This window comes from Dasypus novemcinctus, chromosome 2, assembly GCF_030445035.2.
Source record: "Dasypus novemcinctus isolate mDasNov1 chromosome 2, mDasNov1.1.hap2, whole genome shotgun sequence".
Classification (NCBI taxonomy): Eukaryota; Metazoa; Chordata; class Mammalia; order Cingulata; family Dasypodidae; genus Dasypus; species Dasypus novemcinctus.
The window spans coordinates 164248770-164260929 of record NC_080674.1 but is presented as its reverse complement, the minus strand read 5'-3'; the positions used below and the strand labels follow the sequence as shown (position 1 = coordinate 164260929).

At 50.5% G+C, this 12160-nt stretch overlaps 1 protein-coding gene across 2 annotated transcripts; it reads left to right on the top strand.

The window, feature by feature from the left end:
- Window positions 1-1133: 1133 nt before the first annotated feature.
- Window positions 1134-4574, top strand: HAND1 (heart and neural crest derivatives expressed 1). 2 transcript variants are annotated; one of them, XM_004482596.5, is made up of 2 exons: window positions 1134-2137; window positions 3707-4574. In XM_004482596.5, the coding sequence occupies exons 1-2, from the start codon at window positions 1589-1591 to the stop codon at window positions 3806-3808; spliced, it is 651 nt and encodes a 216-aa protein (XP_004482653.1). In that variant the 5' UTR covers window positions 1134-1588; the 3' UTR covers window positions 3809-4574. The 2 variants fall into 2 exon arrangements, with proteins under 2 accessions (XP_004482653.1, XP_004482652.1); XM_004482595.5 differs by having other exon boundaries at window positions 1136-2137; window positions 3704-4574.
- Window positions 4575-12160: the final 7586 nt, after the last annotated feature.

The following is a 12160-nucleotide window of genomic DNA, read 5'->3' as shown; positions in this document are numbered from 1 at the left end:
TGAAAGAGCGAATAAGCCCTTTTAAAAGAGCATTCACAGAGATTATCGTCGACATTGCTATTGAGAGAAAGGTCCCCTCCCTCTCTACCCCACCGAGGGAGCTGGAAGCCGGGACTGGGAAGTTGGTGAGGATGGAAGGACCGAGGTATGTGGGTATCAGCTGGAACAGGCACGGGAGGTACGAAGGAGTCCGCAGCCTTAGGTTCACCGCCCCACCCTGGGATCCCCACGTCCCACCGCGAGCACCGCGGGAAACTAACCAGGCGAGCCGGGAATAGCCCTAGCCCTGCAGGAAAATAGCAGAGGGCTGAGCCGCAGGTCGATGTCCCATTGCCTGTGGGGCTGAGACATCAGGCTATGTCTCTCATGCTGCGAACTTCAGAAATGTGCGTGTTCACGTCTGAATCAGCTTATTTTCTCAAAATGTGAGGGTCAGTGCCTTAGCAACTAGGAACTCAGGCATTCCCCAGCGGTGATGACCTCGGCGGAGCGGCTCAGTGTACCCCTACTCCAGGCCTTCCATCCGAGTCCCGCAGAGAAAGGAGGGGATTCCTACCCTCCTGGCGCCTCTGGGCTGAGCCCGACACGGAGCTTCTCCAGCGTCAACCTGGCTGGCCTTCGGACTAGATCAGGCGCCCGGAGGCAAGAAGGGCGGATCTGGAGCCCCTAACAGCTGGCAAATGCTGATGGCCTTGGAGCCCGCCACCTCCTGGCAGCAGAAAGGCCCATCATTCGCTGGATGGCCTAGAGCATACAGGACTTAGCCAGAATTGGCCATGCTAGTAACTGCTTGATGCACCAGGTGTGGCCTCCCTGTCCCGCGGGACGTGGCTGATGACCAAGGGGTCAGGGAAGGACGTTTGCCCCTATCCTGCTGCCAGGAGTGCTCGCTCTCTCATCTCCCTGCATCAACGCTGAGCGGAACAGAAGGAGCTGGGAATCACTGAAACTCTTGTTTTGAATTCTAGAAACAAGAACCTTCCTTTCCTAGGCCTCAGTTTCCCCATCTGTAAAACCCAGGGATGGGCTATAGGCAAAGGCCTACTTTTCACTCAATAATCCTAGGTTCCTTTCCTTAGGTCCACAAGGAGGGGGGTGGCAGCCGCCCTCCGGGGTTGGCAGGCCAGTGCCTCTTTAGCCCCCACCTCTCTCCAAGACAGGAACTGAGTGGGGAGGAGGGGCAGAGGCGGGCCCACCTCCTTGTCCCAGCTGCAGACCTAGAGTTGAGTGGCGCTAGCAGAGCGGAGCATAAAACCAGGGACGGCCACCCCCCTCTTTCCTCCTCCCAGCCCCCCTGCCATTGGCTCCGGGGAGAGGTTGACATCAAAGCTGCGGCCTTATATAAGCCAGACCCTGGAGAGGAGGCCGCAGAAGGGTTAAATAGGTCTCTGGGCATCGGCATCTTCCTCCGGGACAGACAAGAAGGGCAAGGGATTGCAGGCCTCCTTTTCAAGACTTGGCCCGGACTCCCTAAAAGCCGGTGTCCACCAGAGCCGCGGCCCCAGAGCCCACAGGTGGCCCCGGCAGTCTCTGGGGCGCATGGGGCGGCGCTAACCGTGCTGCGGCGCAGGCCAGGGGCCGCTCCAACATGAACCTCGTGGGCAGCTACGCACACCACCACCACCACCACCACCATCATCCGCACCCCGCGCACCCCATGCTCCACGAACCCTTTCTCTTCGGTCCGGCCTCGCGCTGTCACCAGGAACGGCCGTACTTCCAGAGCTGGCTGCTGAGCCCCGCTGACGCGGCCCCGGACTTCCCTGCCGGGGGGCCACCGCCCGCAGCCGCGGCTACCGCCGCAGCGTACGGTCCGGACGCCAGGCCGGGCCAGAGCCCTGGGCGGCTGGACGCGCTCGGCGGCCGCCTGGGCCGGCGGAAAAGCTCAGGACCCAAGAAGGAGCGGAGACGCACAGAGAGCATCAACAGCGCGTTCGCGGAGCTGCGTGAGTGCATCCCTAACGTGCCGGCAGACACCAAGCTGTCCAAGATCAAGACTCTGCGCCTGGCCACCAGCTACATCGCCTATCTGATGGACGTGCTGGCCAAAGACGCACAAGCCGGCGACCCTGAGGCCTTTAAGGCCGAGCTAAAGAAGGCCGATGGCGGCCGTGAGAGCAAGCGGAAAAGGGAGCTGGTGAGTCCGGCGGCCTGTGCGCTCCAGCGCAGGGCGCGGGTGCCGAGAGCGCTGGCCCGGCGTGCACGCAGTGGAAAGAGGCTGTGTTGTTCTGTGTGCTATTTTGAGAGACCGCGGGAGTTCCGAGTTGCAGCGTAGGATTGTGAGTGTAGAGGTAGATAGATTCCTAACTGAATTTATTTGTGATGTGGAATAGTGTTTGTAAAATGGTGTGAGGATGGAATCTTAACCTTTTTGGAGGGAGTGTTAGGACCTCTTTGACACTCTGTCGCAAGCTTCAGACAGCAACATACATACACACAATTTCAGGGGTCCCAATCCATCCCTGGGCTCCCCTGTAATCCAGGTTAAGTACGCGCCCAGGAGTTGTTCTTTTAATTCTCCTGAGCGAGAATTTCTGCGTTTGGGCTCAATTACTGTTTTCAAAGGGCCTCTCCTTGAGAGCTTGATCGTCCAGCTAGTTCTCCACCTCCATCATTGTACAGATAGGGAAACTGAGGCCCAGAATGGGACAGGATGTGAGGAATATCACCTACCTAAGGAGTCAGGTGACGCTGGGGTAAAACAAGGCATGCCTCCTGCTCACAGTCCAGAGCGCGTTCTTCCGCTCCACCGCAGGGGGCTGGTTCTGAAAGCAGTCTCGGTGGCTTTGTGTACAAACGCCGACGATTCACCCACTTGGGGCTTTAGGGACAGCAATCCCTACTCGATACTTTCTCCCAGAGTGACACTTTCTGGCGGTGGGTTCCGCTGGCTGCGGGCTGCGGGACCTCGGCAGGCGGTGAAATCCCCCCCCGGACGAGGTAGGTGGTTGCGCCAAGGCCCCGCGGCGCAGTGGAGCTGACTGGAGGCCCTGCTGGGTTTTATCTAACCCGGGATGGGGGGGGGGGGGGGGGGCGTGATAAGCTAGGGAAAGCTCCCCCGGCGAGACCGCGAAAGACAGATAGCCATCGAGTCTCTAGCCCGCCGCCCTGGGCTCGGAGAGGTGCAGGCCCCGGCGGCGCCTGGGTGGAAGTAGTTACTGGGAGGATTCCGACCTCCCGCCGGTCGCCGCCTGGTAGGAGCCTCGGCTCGGTTCTCGTGGGGAGAGCGGGGGCGGGGGCGGCTGAGGCTCCCAGCGCGGGCTCGAGGGGATCTAACTCTACCTCCAAGGGCGGCCGCTAAACCCGTTTGGAAAACCGGTGGGACGTGTGGGTGGAGCAGGTCTGCGAGCGGGAAAACTGTTGCTCCCCACGCCCCATTCCAACCCCCTACAGCCTCTCTCTGGCGCCATAAAGCCAAACTTTCTCGCGCATCAATTCCACCAGGCGCAGAGAATTCTCCTTACCAAAGCTCCCGTCGCTGCCCAGCCCGGCCCGGGGCCGGGAACTCCGCGCATAAAGGCAAATTTATGGGCCTGTTTGCTTATTTCGCAAACAGAAATCCGTCACTTATTTAAGGCTCCCAGCTACTGCTCCCAACACCTCTCCCTCCACACACACACACTCCCTGCCCGGGTGTGATTGGAGAAAAAAAAAAAATTAAAACCTGTGTCTCGCCTCTTTTCTTGTGTGTGTCCCCTGGCAGCAGCAGCACGAAGGCTTTCCTCCTGTTTTGGGCCCAGGCGAGAAGAGGATTAAAGGGCGCACCGGCTGGCCGCAGCAAGTCTGGGCTCTGGAGTTAAACCAGTGAGCCGAGGCCCGCGCCGAGGCAGCCGGGGAGGCGAGGACGGCGGCGGCGCGTGCCAGGCTCTGGGTTCCGGCCGCTTGTGGCGGCGCGTCCCGCCGAGCCTGCAGCACGCTGGCAGGTCGCGGGCTGCAACCACATACTTGGATCGCACGTGCAATGTCATTTGAAATTGTTTTTAATACCCTAAGAGAAAGAGAAATATATATATCTACTACCCTTAACCAAGAGGGCGGCCCTTTAGCGGCAAGATCCGGAGGGAGAGACCGCGGGACCCAGGCGCTCGAGGACGCACCTCTCCAACCCTTCTGGGGCGAATTTAAAACGTCCCAACGAATCCCCACTCCGCCATCTGATTCTCTTTCTCTCTCCTCCCTCTCTCCGCTTCTAAACGCCCTCTTCCCTAATGAAAATGCAATAAGAGGAATCACCCGTTTTCTGTCGGGAAAGAGAACCCAAAGCAGGAAGACGGAAGGCTGCCCTCTTCTGTTGTTCTCCCTCAAACAGTGGTGTTTTTATTTTATTTTTGTCGCTGCACTTCCTACTTAGTTCCATGGGAAATGCGCTTCCCCCCCCCTAGCTTTTAAATGAAAACTTTCCCCATGTCGTTGGAAAGGTTTTATGTACTTAAACTACCTACCATGCCTGCTGCGCTCAGGTGTTTATCACCCCATCCCCGCCCTTTTTCTACCTCAAATCTGTATGACCACTCACCGCCCCTCCCTTTGCAAAGCAGTATCTATGCTCTTGACTAATAAAACGTTTTCTGAAATCGGACGGAACCTGTGTGATGTCTCCGGCGGGAGTCCAGCCCGGCTTCCAGTTTCTGCTAGGTGGAGAGTCTTCTCCTACCATTTCTCTTCTTTAGAGAAAACGCCAAACCAAGCTGAAAATTGCGTGAAGGGATGGACGCAGATATAGGATTTATTCCTGGAACGACGGGCGACGGTCTCTTTAGACTAAAACAGTGGGACAGATTAATTCGAGTGAACCCCGAGAAGCGAAAACTGGAAACGAATTCGTCCGAGAGAGGAAGGGCCGAGGGTTTATGCGGGTCGGTATTCGCGCTTGCGGGCGGAGAGTTGGCTTGCAGGTCGGTGCCCGCAGGTCGTGGTGAGGTGGGGTTATCAGGAGGCGAAGGAGGCTCGGGAAGAAGGTGGGATTCTCTGGGGAATACGTTCATGAATGTGAAATCCTGAAATTGTGCTAATAAGCGTCAGGTATGTGTGTGACGGCGCTGGAGCTCACGCACAGCTTGGTGGCTGTGTGGGGGGTGGCCAACGAGGGTCTGCTTAGCACAGCTCCCGGCACACAGTAAGGACGGGAGTCCTCATAGCAGCTATTTTTATTTTATGTGTGAGTAAAATAAGCTTGCGCGTGCCTATGGTTAAATTGAGTGAGGCATTTAGATTTCTCTCCAGCAACCTAACACTCAACAAATATTTGTGAAAGCATATGGATTTGTGTAAACGGTGGGAGGGGTGCGCATTTGGGCACGTGCAGGAGAGGCGGTCTCGGTGGCCCCACGCAGGAACACACGGCCGGGTGTGGGGGTGGACAGATGTTGAGTGCCCTTGCCAAGGAGGGCAGGGTGCGTGGGAGGCTGAACTGGGGCAGCAAAAGCCCCATGGCCCTGAGTAACAGCATACAATCAGTTTTGTTTGCACCCACGATCGTCTGAGGGAACGCACATTTTGCAGCTCCTGCACGGGTCCCCCAGTGGTCACCGCAAGGCAGGCGGGAAAGTCATGCGCGGGGGTCCCTTGATGCTTTGGCACTCGGCATCTGGAACTGGAGACCTCGGTTTAGGGCTGAGAAAGAAAGGTCGGGCAGCTCCGGGTCAGGGCCCCGCGGGGCACCAGGTCTGCCCCAGGCGCCTTGTCCCGGCTTCGGGGTGAATACGGGGCTCCATTAGACTTGGCTGTAAACACCGTGGCAGGGACTGAGCTGCCACGCGGGCCTTTGTGGACGCGAAGGAGTTAATAAAAGGTGTTTTATGGGCGCAGGGAAACGATGGGGGAGGTGTGAGTTTCTTTCTACTCCCGCCCCCACCCCACTCTTTTCCTTTTTCCCTCTTGCCTCCCGCCGCCAGATCAAACAGGCCCGCATTTTAACTAGGGCAACACCTCGAGATAATGAGAAGTCCCGGCGCCCCCCTCCCCCGTCCTCGGTTCCCGGCCCAAGGACCTAGGGCCTTCGAGGAGGAGCAGAAAAGAAAAATCGAAGTTTTCTTTTCTTCTGTCTTTTTTTCTTTCTAAGAGCTGGGAATCTCCTTAGAAATCGTGGCCCTCCTCATCGGGAAACAGACTCAGAGGTCCCACAGCACTGAATAGGCCACATCTGGATTCGAACACAGGACTCCAGCTTTGTTCCCAGACAAGTCTGGCTAAGCACGGGGCGCAGCTCCCGCGGCTATTTTTAGCGCCTGAACTATCCTAGGCACGCGAAAAATGCACACCCGGGGCTGGGGCTCTATTTCTTGTAGCCCTGGCCAGTGAAAGTGGAGGAGGTACCGAGGGGCATCAACCGCGGCAGCAGGAGCCAAGTCTGGCATCTTCAGAAACCCCTTCAGGCCAGACCCAGACCCTGTCTGGGAACAGAGGGCAGAGACCAAGTTCAATCTCAGAACCTGGACCTGGGAGGTGAGGCAGGAAGCAGGGACCCATTTAGGGAGCAGCCTCCCTCTTTCCTCAAGCCTTCCTTACTCTAGAGACCCAGAAAACCCAAGCCACACCCCTGCCCCATGCCCGAGCTGGAAAAGCTGAGCACCGGGGAGATGAGCCGGCGGCCAAGGGTCTCTAGACCCTGGTCCAGTGCCCTTCCCAACGCACCCGGCCCTCCAGGCGGAGATGAGGGAGCCCACCCTTCTTCCACCCTCCCGTCTATTTAGAGCCTAGCGTTTATTTTCTTATTCTCGTACTCAGGGCTCAACGAGGTTTGTCAGAAACTTTAATCCGTTTGTGACAAGCATTGTCGTCACTATTTATTTTTAAATGAAAGGCATTGTCTTTCTATTTTTATTTTTAATCAATTTTATTGAAACATATTCATAAACCATACAATCAATGACATTTGATATAATCATAGAGATGTGCATTCATCACTTCAATCAATATTAAAGCATTTTCATTACTCAAAAAAGAAAAGAAGAAAAACAACAACGAAAACCAAAAACAAACAAAAAACTGTAGGCACTTCTGAATCTTTTTTCCTTTAATCTTTGAATAAAAATGGAACCGTCACAGATTTAAACAAAAGTAAATTCCAGGAATTTATCATAAAGAACTACTCACTGATATCCAAGGATTTAACTACAGGATTATACAACTAAGGAGTGAAAAATAGGAAAGGACCCAGATGTCCTGTAAATAAATTAATCAGTACAGTGGATTATTTTGCAGCCACTAGGAAAAAAAATGGGGTGATTCACATGGAAATTGTTTTAATTTTAGCTTTTCCTGTTGTGTATATCTACATTTTTCTAAAATGTTCTATGTATTACCTTTGCAATAAAAATTTAACTGCAATTTTCTTCTAATTTCTCCTATTGCCAGTGTATTTTCCATACACTGTTTAATCAACATACATTTATTGAGTACCCACATATACTAGATACTGTGGCTATAAATCTGGTAAATAAGAAAGGATCTTAAAAATGATCATCAATTAACATACAATAATACATATTTGCCTCAATGAGTTTATTATTCCTCCTACACAGCAAATAGTCTTTTTCTTACATTTAAAACCTGTGAATGCATGAAACAACCATAATAACAGTAATAGCTAAAGTTTATTAAGGAAACTATCTAAGCCCTTAGCACACATTATTTCATTTAAGCCTCAGATGGGTTCTATGTGGTCAATACATAGGCAGCTGAGGCTCAGAGAGGTGAAGGGTTTGTCCAAGGTCACAGACAGTAAAGAGCAGTTTGGGCTTGAATCAAAGTGAAGGTCCAACTGACTCCAGAGACCTGGCAACCTCCAGGTTGTTTGTGTGTGTGTGTGTGTGTACCTGTATGAATACACCCATGTATAGTTTCTCTTAGTCTGGTCTTCCTTGATTCTCAAAGCAAGGTAGAGAAAGAAAGAAGGAAGGAATTTTGGGATTTTTAAAATTCACTTGGAACTCTTGCCCCTCAGGGCTCAGAGTGGACCATATCTATAAAATGAGAAAGAAGGTGGATTTTCTGACCTCTAAATTCTTTACTGACTTATAACACTCTAATTCCAGGAATCTTCTTTCTGCTGATCAAAAACTCAGCATATTATTCTTTGCAGCAGCTCCTGGTGTTTGCATAGCACAATCACCTTTCTTGGATACTTTCACTTCTATAGGCACATTTTCCACCCCATAAACTAGAAGGGAGCCAGGGCAGGAATTCTTCTCCCCATGGATAGCTGGGGAAAGGAAGGCCCGGAGAGGTGAAGTAATCAGCTTAGGATCACACGGCCAGAGGTTGGACTGGGATTAGAGGGCAGGTCTGCAAGTATCAGGCCTACAGTTCCCTTGGAAAGGCTTTGGATCCCTTCTCTCCATGTCACTAGCAGTTAACTTATGGTCTTGCTAAATTCTCATAAATGAAATGAAACTCAGAAATCAGTCAGTCTCATTTTTAAATGAAAAGTGACTGGGAAGAAAAATATGCATGCTCTAAAGTGTCTGAAACCAGCCTCCTGATTTAAACCCAATTTGCTTGAAAACAATTTTTTTTCAGCCAAGAGAGTTTTTACAGCTGAGCTCTCCCAAACCCATAAAAAACAAGGTTTATATGGGAAAGAGTGAAAGACTCTTAACTATAATACATAGCGTCTAATATAAGCAGACATGGACACTACATAAAGCCCCTACAAATGTTATTAAAACAAACAGAAATACACATTTATCCCTGCAGAATGGACACCGAAAGGCATCAGACTGTAGAGGAGTTCAAGCAACCTAATATGTTCACTGAAATGTCCAAGGTATCCCATAACACCGGGACCTCAGAGATCCTTGCCCACCATCCAAACATTTCCCCTAGTGTACAGAAGGGGAGACTGAGGCATACAGGGTGGGCGAGGGACTTGCCCAATGTCAACACAGAGAGTTGTATTCTTTCCTTCGTTTACTTAACACCTTCTTCTAGTGCAGGGTATAGAACTACAATGGCTAAGAGGCCCTGGGGGAAGTTACTGAGCAGTTCTGAGCCTCAGTTTCCTCATCTATAAAATGGGAAGGGTTATTGCTCCAACTTCCTGGGGTTTGAGATAAGGTATTCAAAGCACTTAGCAAGTTATCTGTGGTAAATTGTTTTTCTTATTTTATTTGATCATCACAGCAGCTTCATGAGGCATTAAGGATTTATCTTGGGTCTGTTTGCTTGTTTTGGAAAGGCAGGTCATATTGCTGAAAAAACGCTTCAGTGACTTGTCCAAGGGCACACAGCCTGTGAGTGGATTACTAGTTCAGAGCCCTCACACTCCACATTAATAAGGTAAACCAGGAGCAGGAAGGACACAGCAGTGGAATTTCTAAACCTGTCGAAGGCAAGCACTGTCCAGTAGAAATATAATGGGAGCCACAAGTGTAAGCCACACATGAGCTTGAAAGTTGTATTCTAAAGATTTATTTTTTTATTTATTTCTCTCCCCTTCCCCCCCTCCCCCTTGGTTGTCTGATCTCTGTGTCTACTTGCTGTGTCTTCTTTGCTTCTGTTGTTGTCAGCAGCACAGGAATCTGTGTTTCTTTTTGTTGCGTCATCTTGTGTCAGCTCTCCGTGTGTGCGGTGCTACTTCTGGGCAGGCTGCACTTTCTTTCGCGCTGGGCGGCTCTCCTTACGGGGTGCACTCCTTGTGCGTGGGGCTCCCCTATGCGGGGACACCCCTGCGTGGCAGGGCACTCCTTGCGCGCATCAGCACTGCACATGGGCCAGCGCCACATGGGTCAAGGAGGCCTGGGGCTTGAATCGCGGACCTCCCATGTGGTAGACAGACGCCCTAACCACTGGGCCAAGTCCGCCACCTTAAAAGTTTTTTAGTAACTGAATGAAATTTTTCTTTTTGTATTTTATTATTTATTATTTTCATTTTGTTATTTTAATTTATTTTTTGGCTTTGTTTTTGGGTTGGTTTCGGATTGCAGAAGGGTCACAATTGTGATGGGAGGATCACTGGTGCAGAGTGTCAGTGATGGGGGATATATGGGAGAGGTACACCGGGGCATCCCTCAATGGAATATGAATATGTTCAAGTGGACAAGATGAGGTGCTGTCTTTGTGGGTGGAGGTCCATCCAATAATTGGAAGAATATTGAGTCCCCATCCTGGGAAGTCTGGCTACATTCTCTCAAAGAGCAGCAAGAATCCCTAGAGTACATGGGCAGTACCTAGTGAAGGAAGACAGACCAATACACCAGGCCCTTGATATTAATGGTTGTACTTATGAATCTTGTTCTTGTGAAATTGAAACTTAGTCTAGTATTATATATTGCCTAAGTGTTACCTCCTGAAAGCCTCCTTGTTGCTCAAATGTGGCATCTTTCTGAGCCAAACTCAGCATATAAACTCACTATCTTCCCCCCAATATGGGACATGACTCTTGGGGATGAGCCTCCCTGGCACTAAGAGATTATTATGAAGCACCAGCTAGCAATGTATTTGGAAAAAGACCTTGACTAAATGGAGGAAATATTAAATACAAATGAGTTTTTATGACTAAGAGATGTCAAAGTAAGTCGGGAGGTCATTTCAGAGATTATGCTTATGCATGTCTCAAAAGGATCTCTGAGACTGCTAAAGTAAACAGTGCCTCAAGCAGGGGTGCTGCTTAGGGCTCTAGAGACAGCTAGACACTATAGGCAGGGCAGACAATCTGAGAAATTCAGCACCCTGTCAGTAGGCGATACCTTGAAATATATGTTCCCCAATGTAACAGAGTTAGGCTCACTTGTAATTTCCCTATACATGACTCTTCTGCTCCTTTTATCTGAACCTTTAATTAGCACTATATTCATTAAATATATGTCCTAGAAGCTTGAATCTTTGGTCTATTCCTATGCCAGTTGGTCCCTGAATCTTAGCAGAGTTGCAGGCTATACCTACTCTCCAGTTCATTGGACTCACCTAGGACAACTAGCAAAAGGATGATAATGGACAATGCCCATCCCCCAAAACAGAGAGTGTCTACAACTGTAAGCAAAACAGTTTCATCCATCTGCCCCATGGGCTCTAAGCCCCCTCTCAAACAGAGACAAAGTGGGCATCACCACTCCCAAATCTTCAAGACTGAAGAATGAACAAACATAAGGGGGGAATGCAACTATGGACTAAAGTAGATTTATTTTTCTTCTAACAATGGAAAAAGGTGTAACACTGATATAAAGGCAGTGGTGGGAAGCAGATGTGGCTCAAGTGATTGGGCTCCTGTCTACCATAAGGGAGGTCTAGGTTTGATTCCTGGGGCCTCGTGCTGAAGGCAAGCTGGCCCAAGTGGAGAGCTGGCCCATGCAGAGTTCTGGCCTATGTGACGAGCTGGCCCAAGTGGAGTGCTGGTCTGTGCAGGAGTGCTGGCTTACCCAGCAAGCTGACCAGAGCAGAGAGCTGGTGCAGTAAGATGAAGCAACAACAACAACAAAACACAGAGGAGGAACAATAGGAGATGCAACAGGCCAGGGAACTGAGTTGGTGCAAGAGATTGAGCACCTCTCTCCCATTCTGGAAGGTGCCAGGATCAGTTCCCAATGCTGCCTAAAGAGAAGACATACATAGACGAATGCACAGCAAATGGACACAGAGAGCAGACAACGAAGGGGGAGGGGAATAAATAAATAAATAAGTCTTAAAAAAAATAAAATAAAGGCAGGTGCCACCAGAGGTTCTAAGGGGAGGGAGAGGGAAGAATAGGGGTAATGGGCATTTTTTAAGACATTGGAATTGTTCTGCATGATACTGCAATGATGGATACAGGCCACTATACATTTTGTCAAAACCTGTAAAATGGGGCAGTGCACAATGTAAACTATAATGTAAATTACAAACATGATTAGTAAAAATGCTTTAATATGTGTTCATCAATTATAACAAATATACCACACTAATGAAAGATGCTGTTAATGGGGAAAAGTGTGGGAGGGAGAGAGGTGGAATATATGGGAATCCCCCTATATATATATATATATTTTTTTTTTTTTTTTTTTAAGGATTTATTTATTTATTTAATTTCCCCCCCTCCCCTGGTTGTCTGTTCTTGGTGTCTATTTGCTGTGTCTTGTTTCTTTGTCCGCTTCTGTTGTCGTCAGCGGCACGGGAAGTATGGACGGCGCCACTCCTGGGCAGGCTGCTCTTTCTTTTCACGCTGGGCGGCTTTCCTCACGGGCGC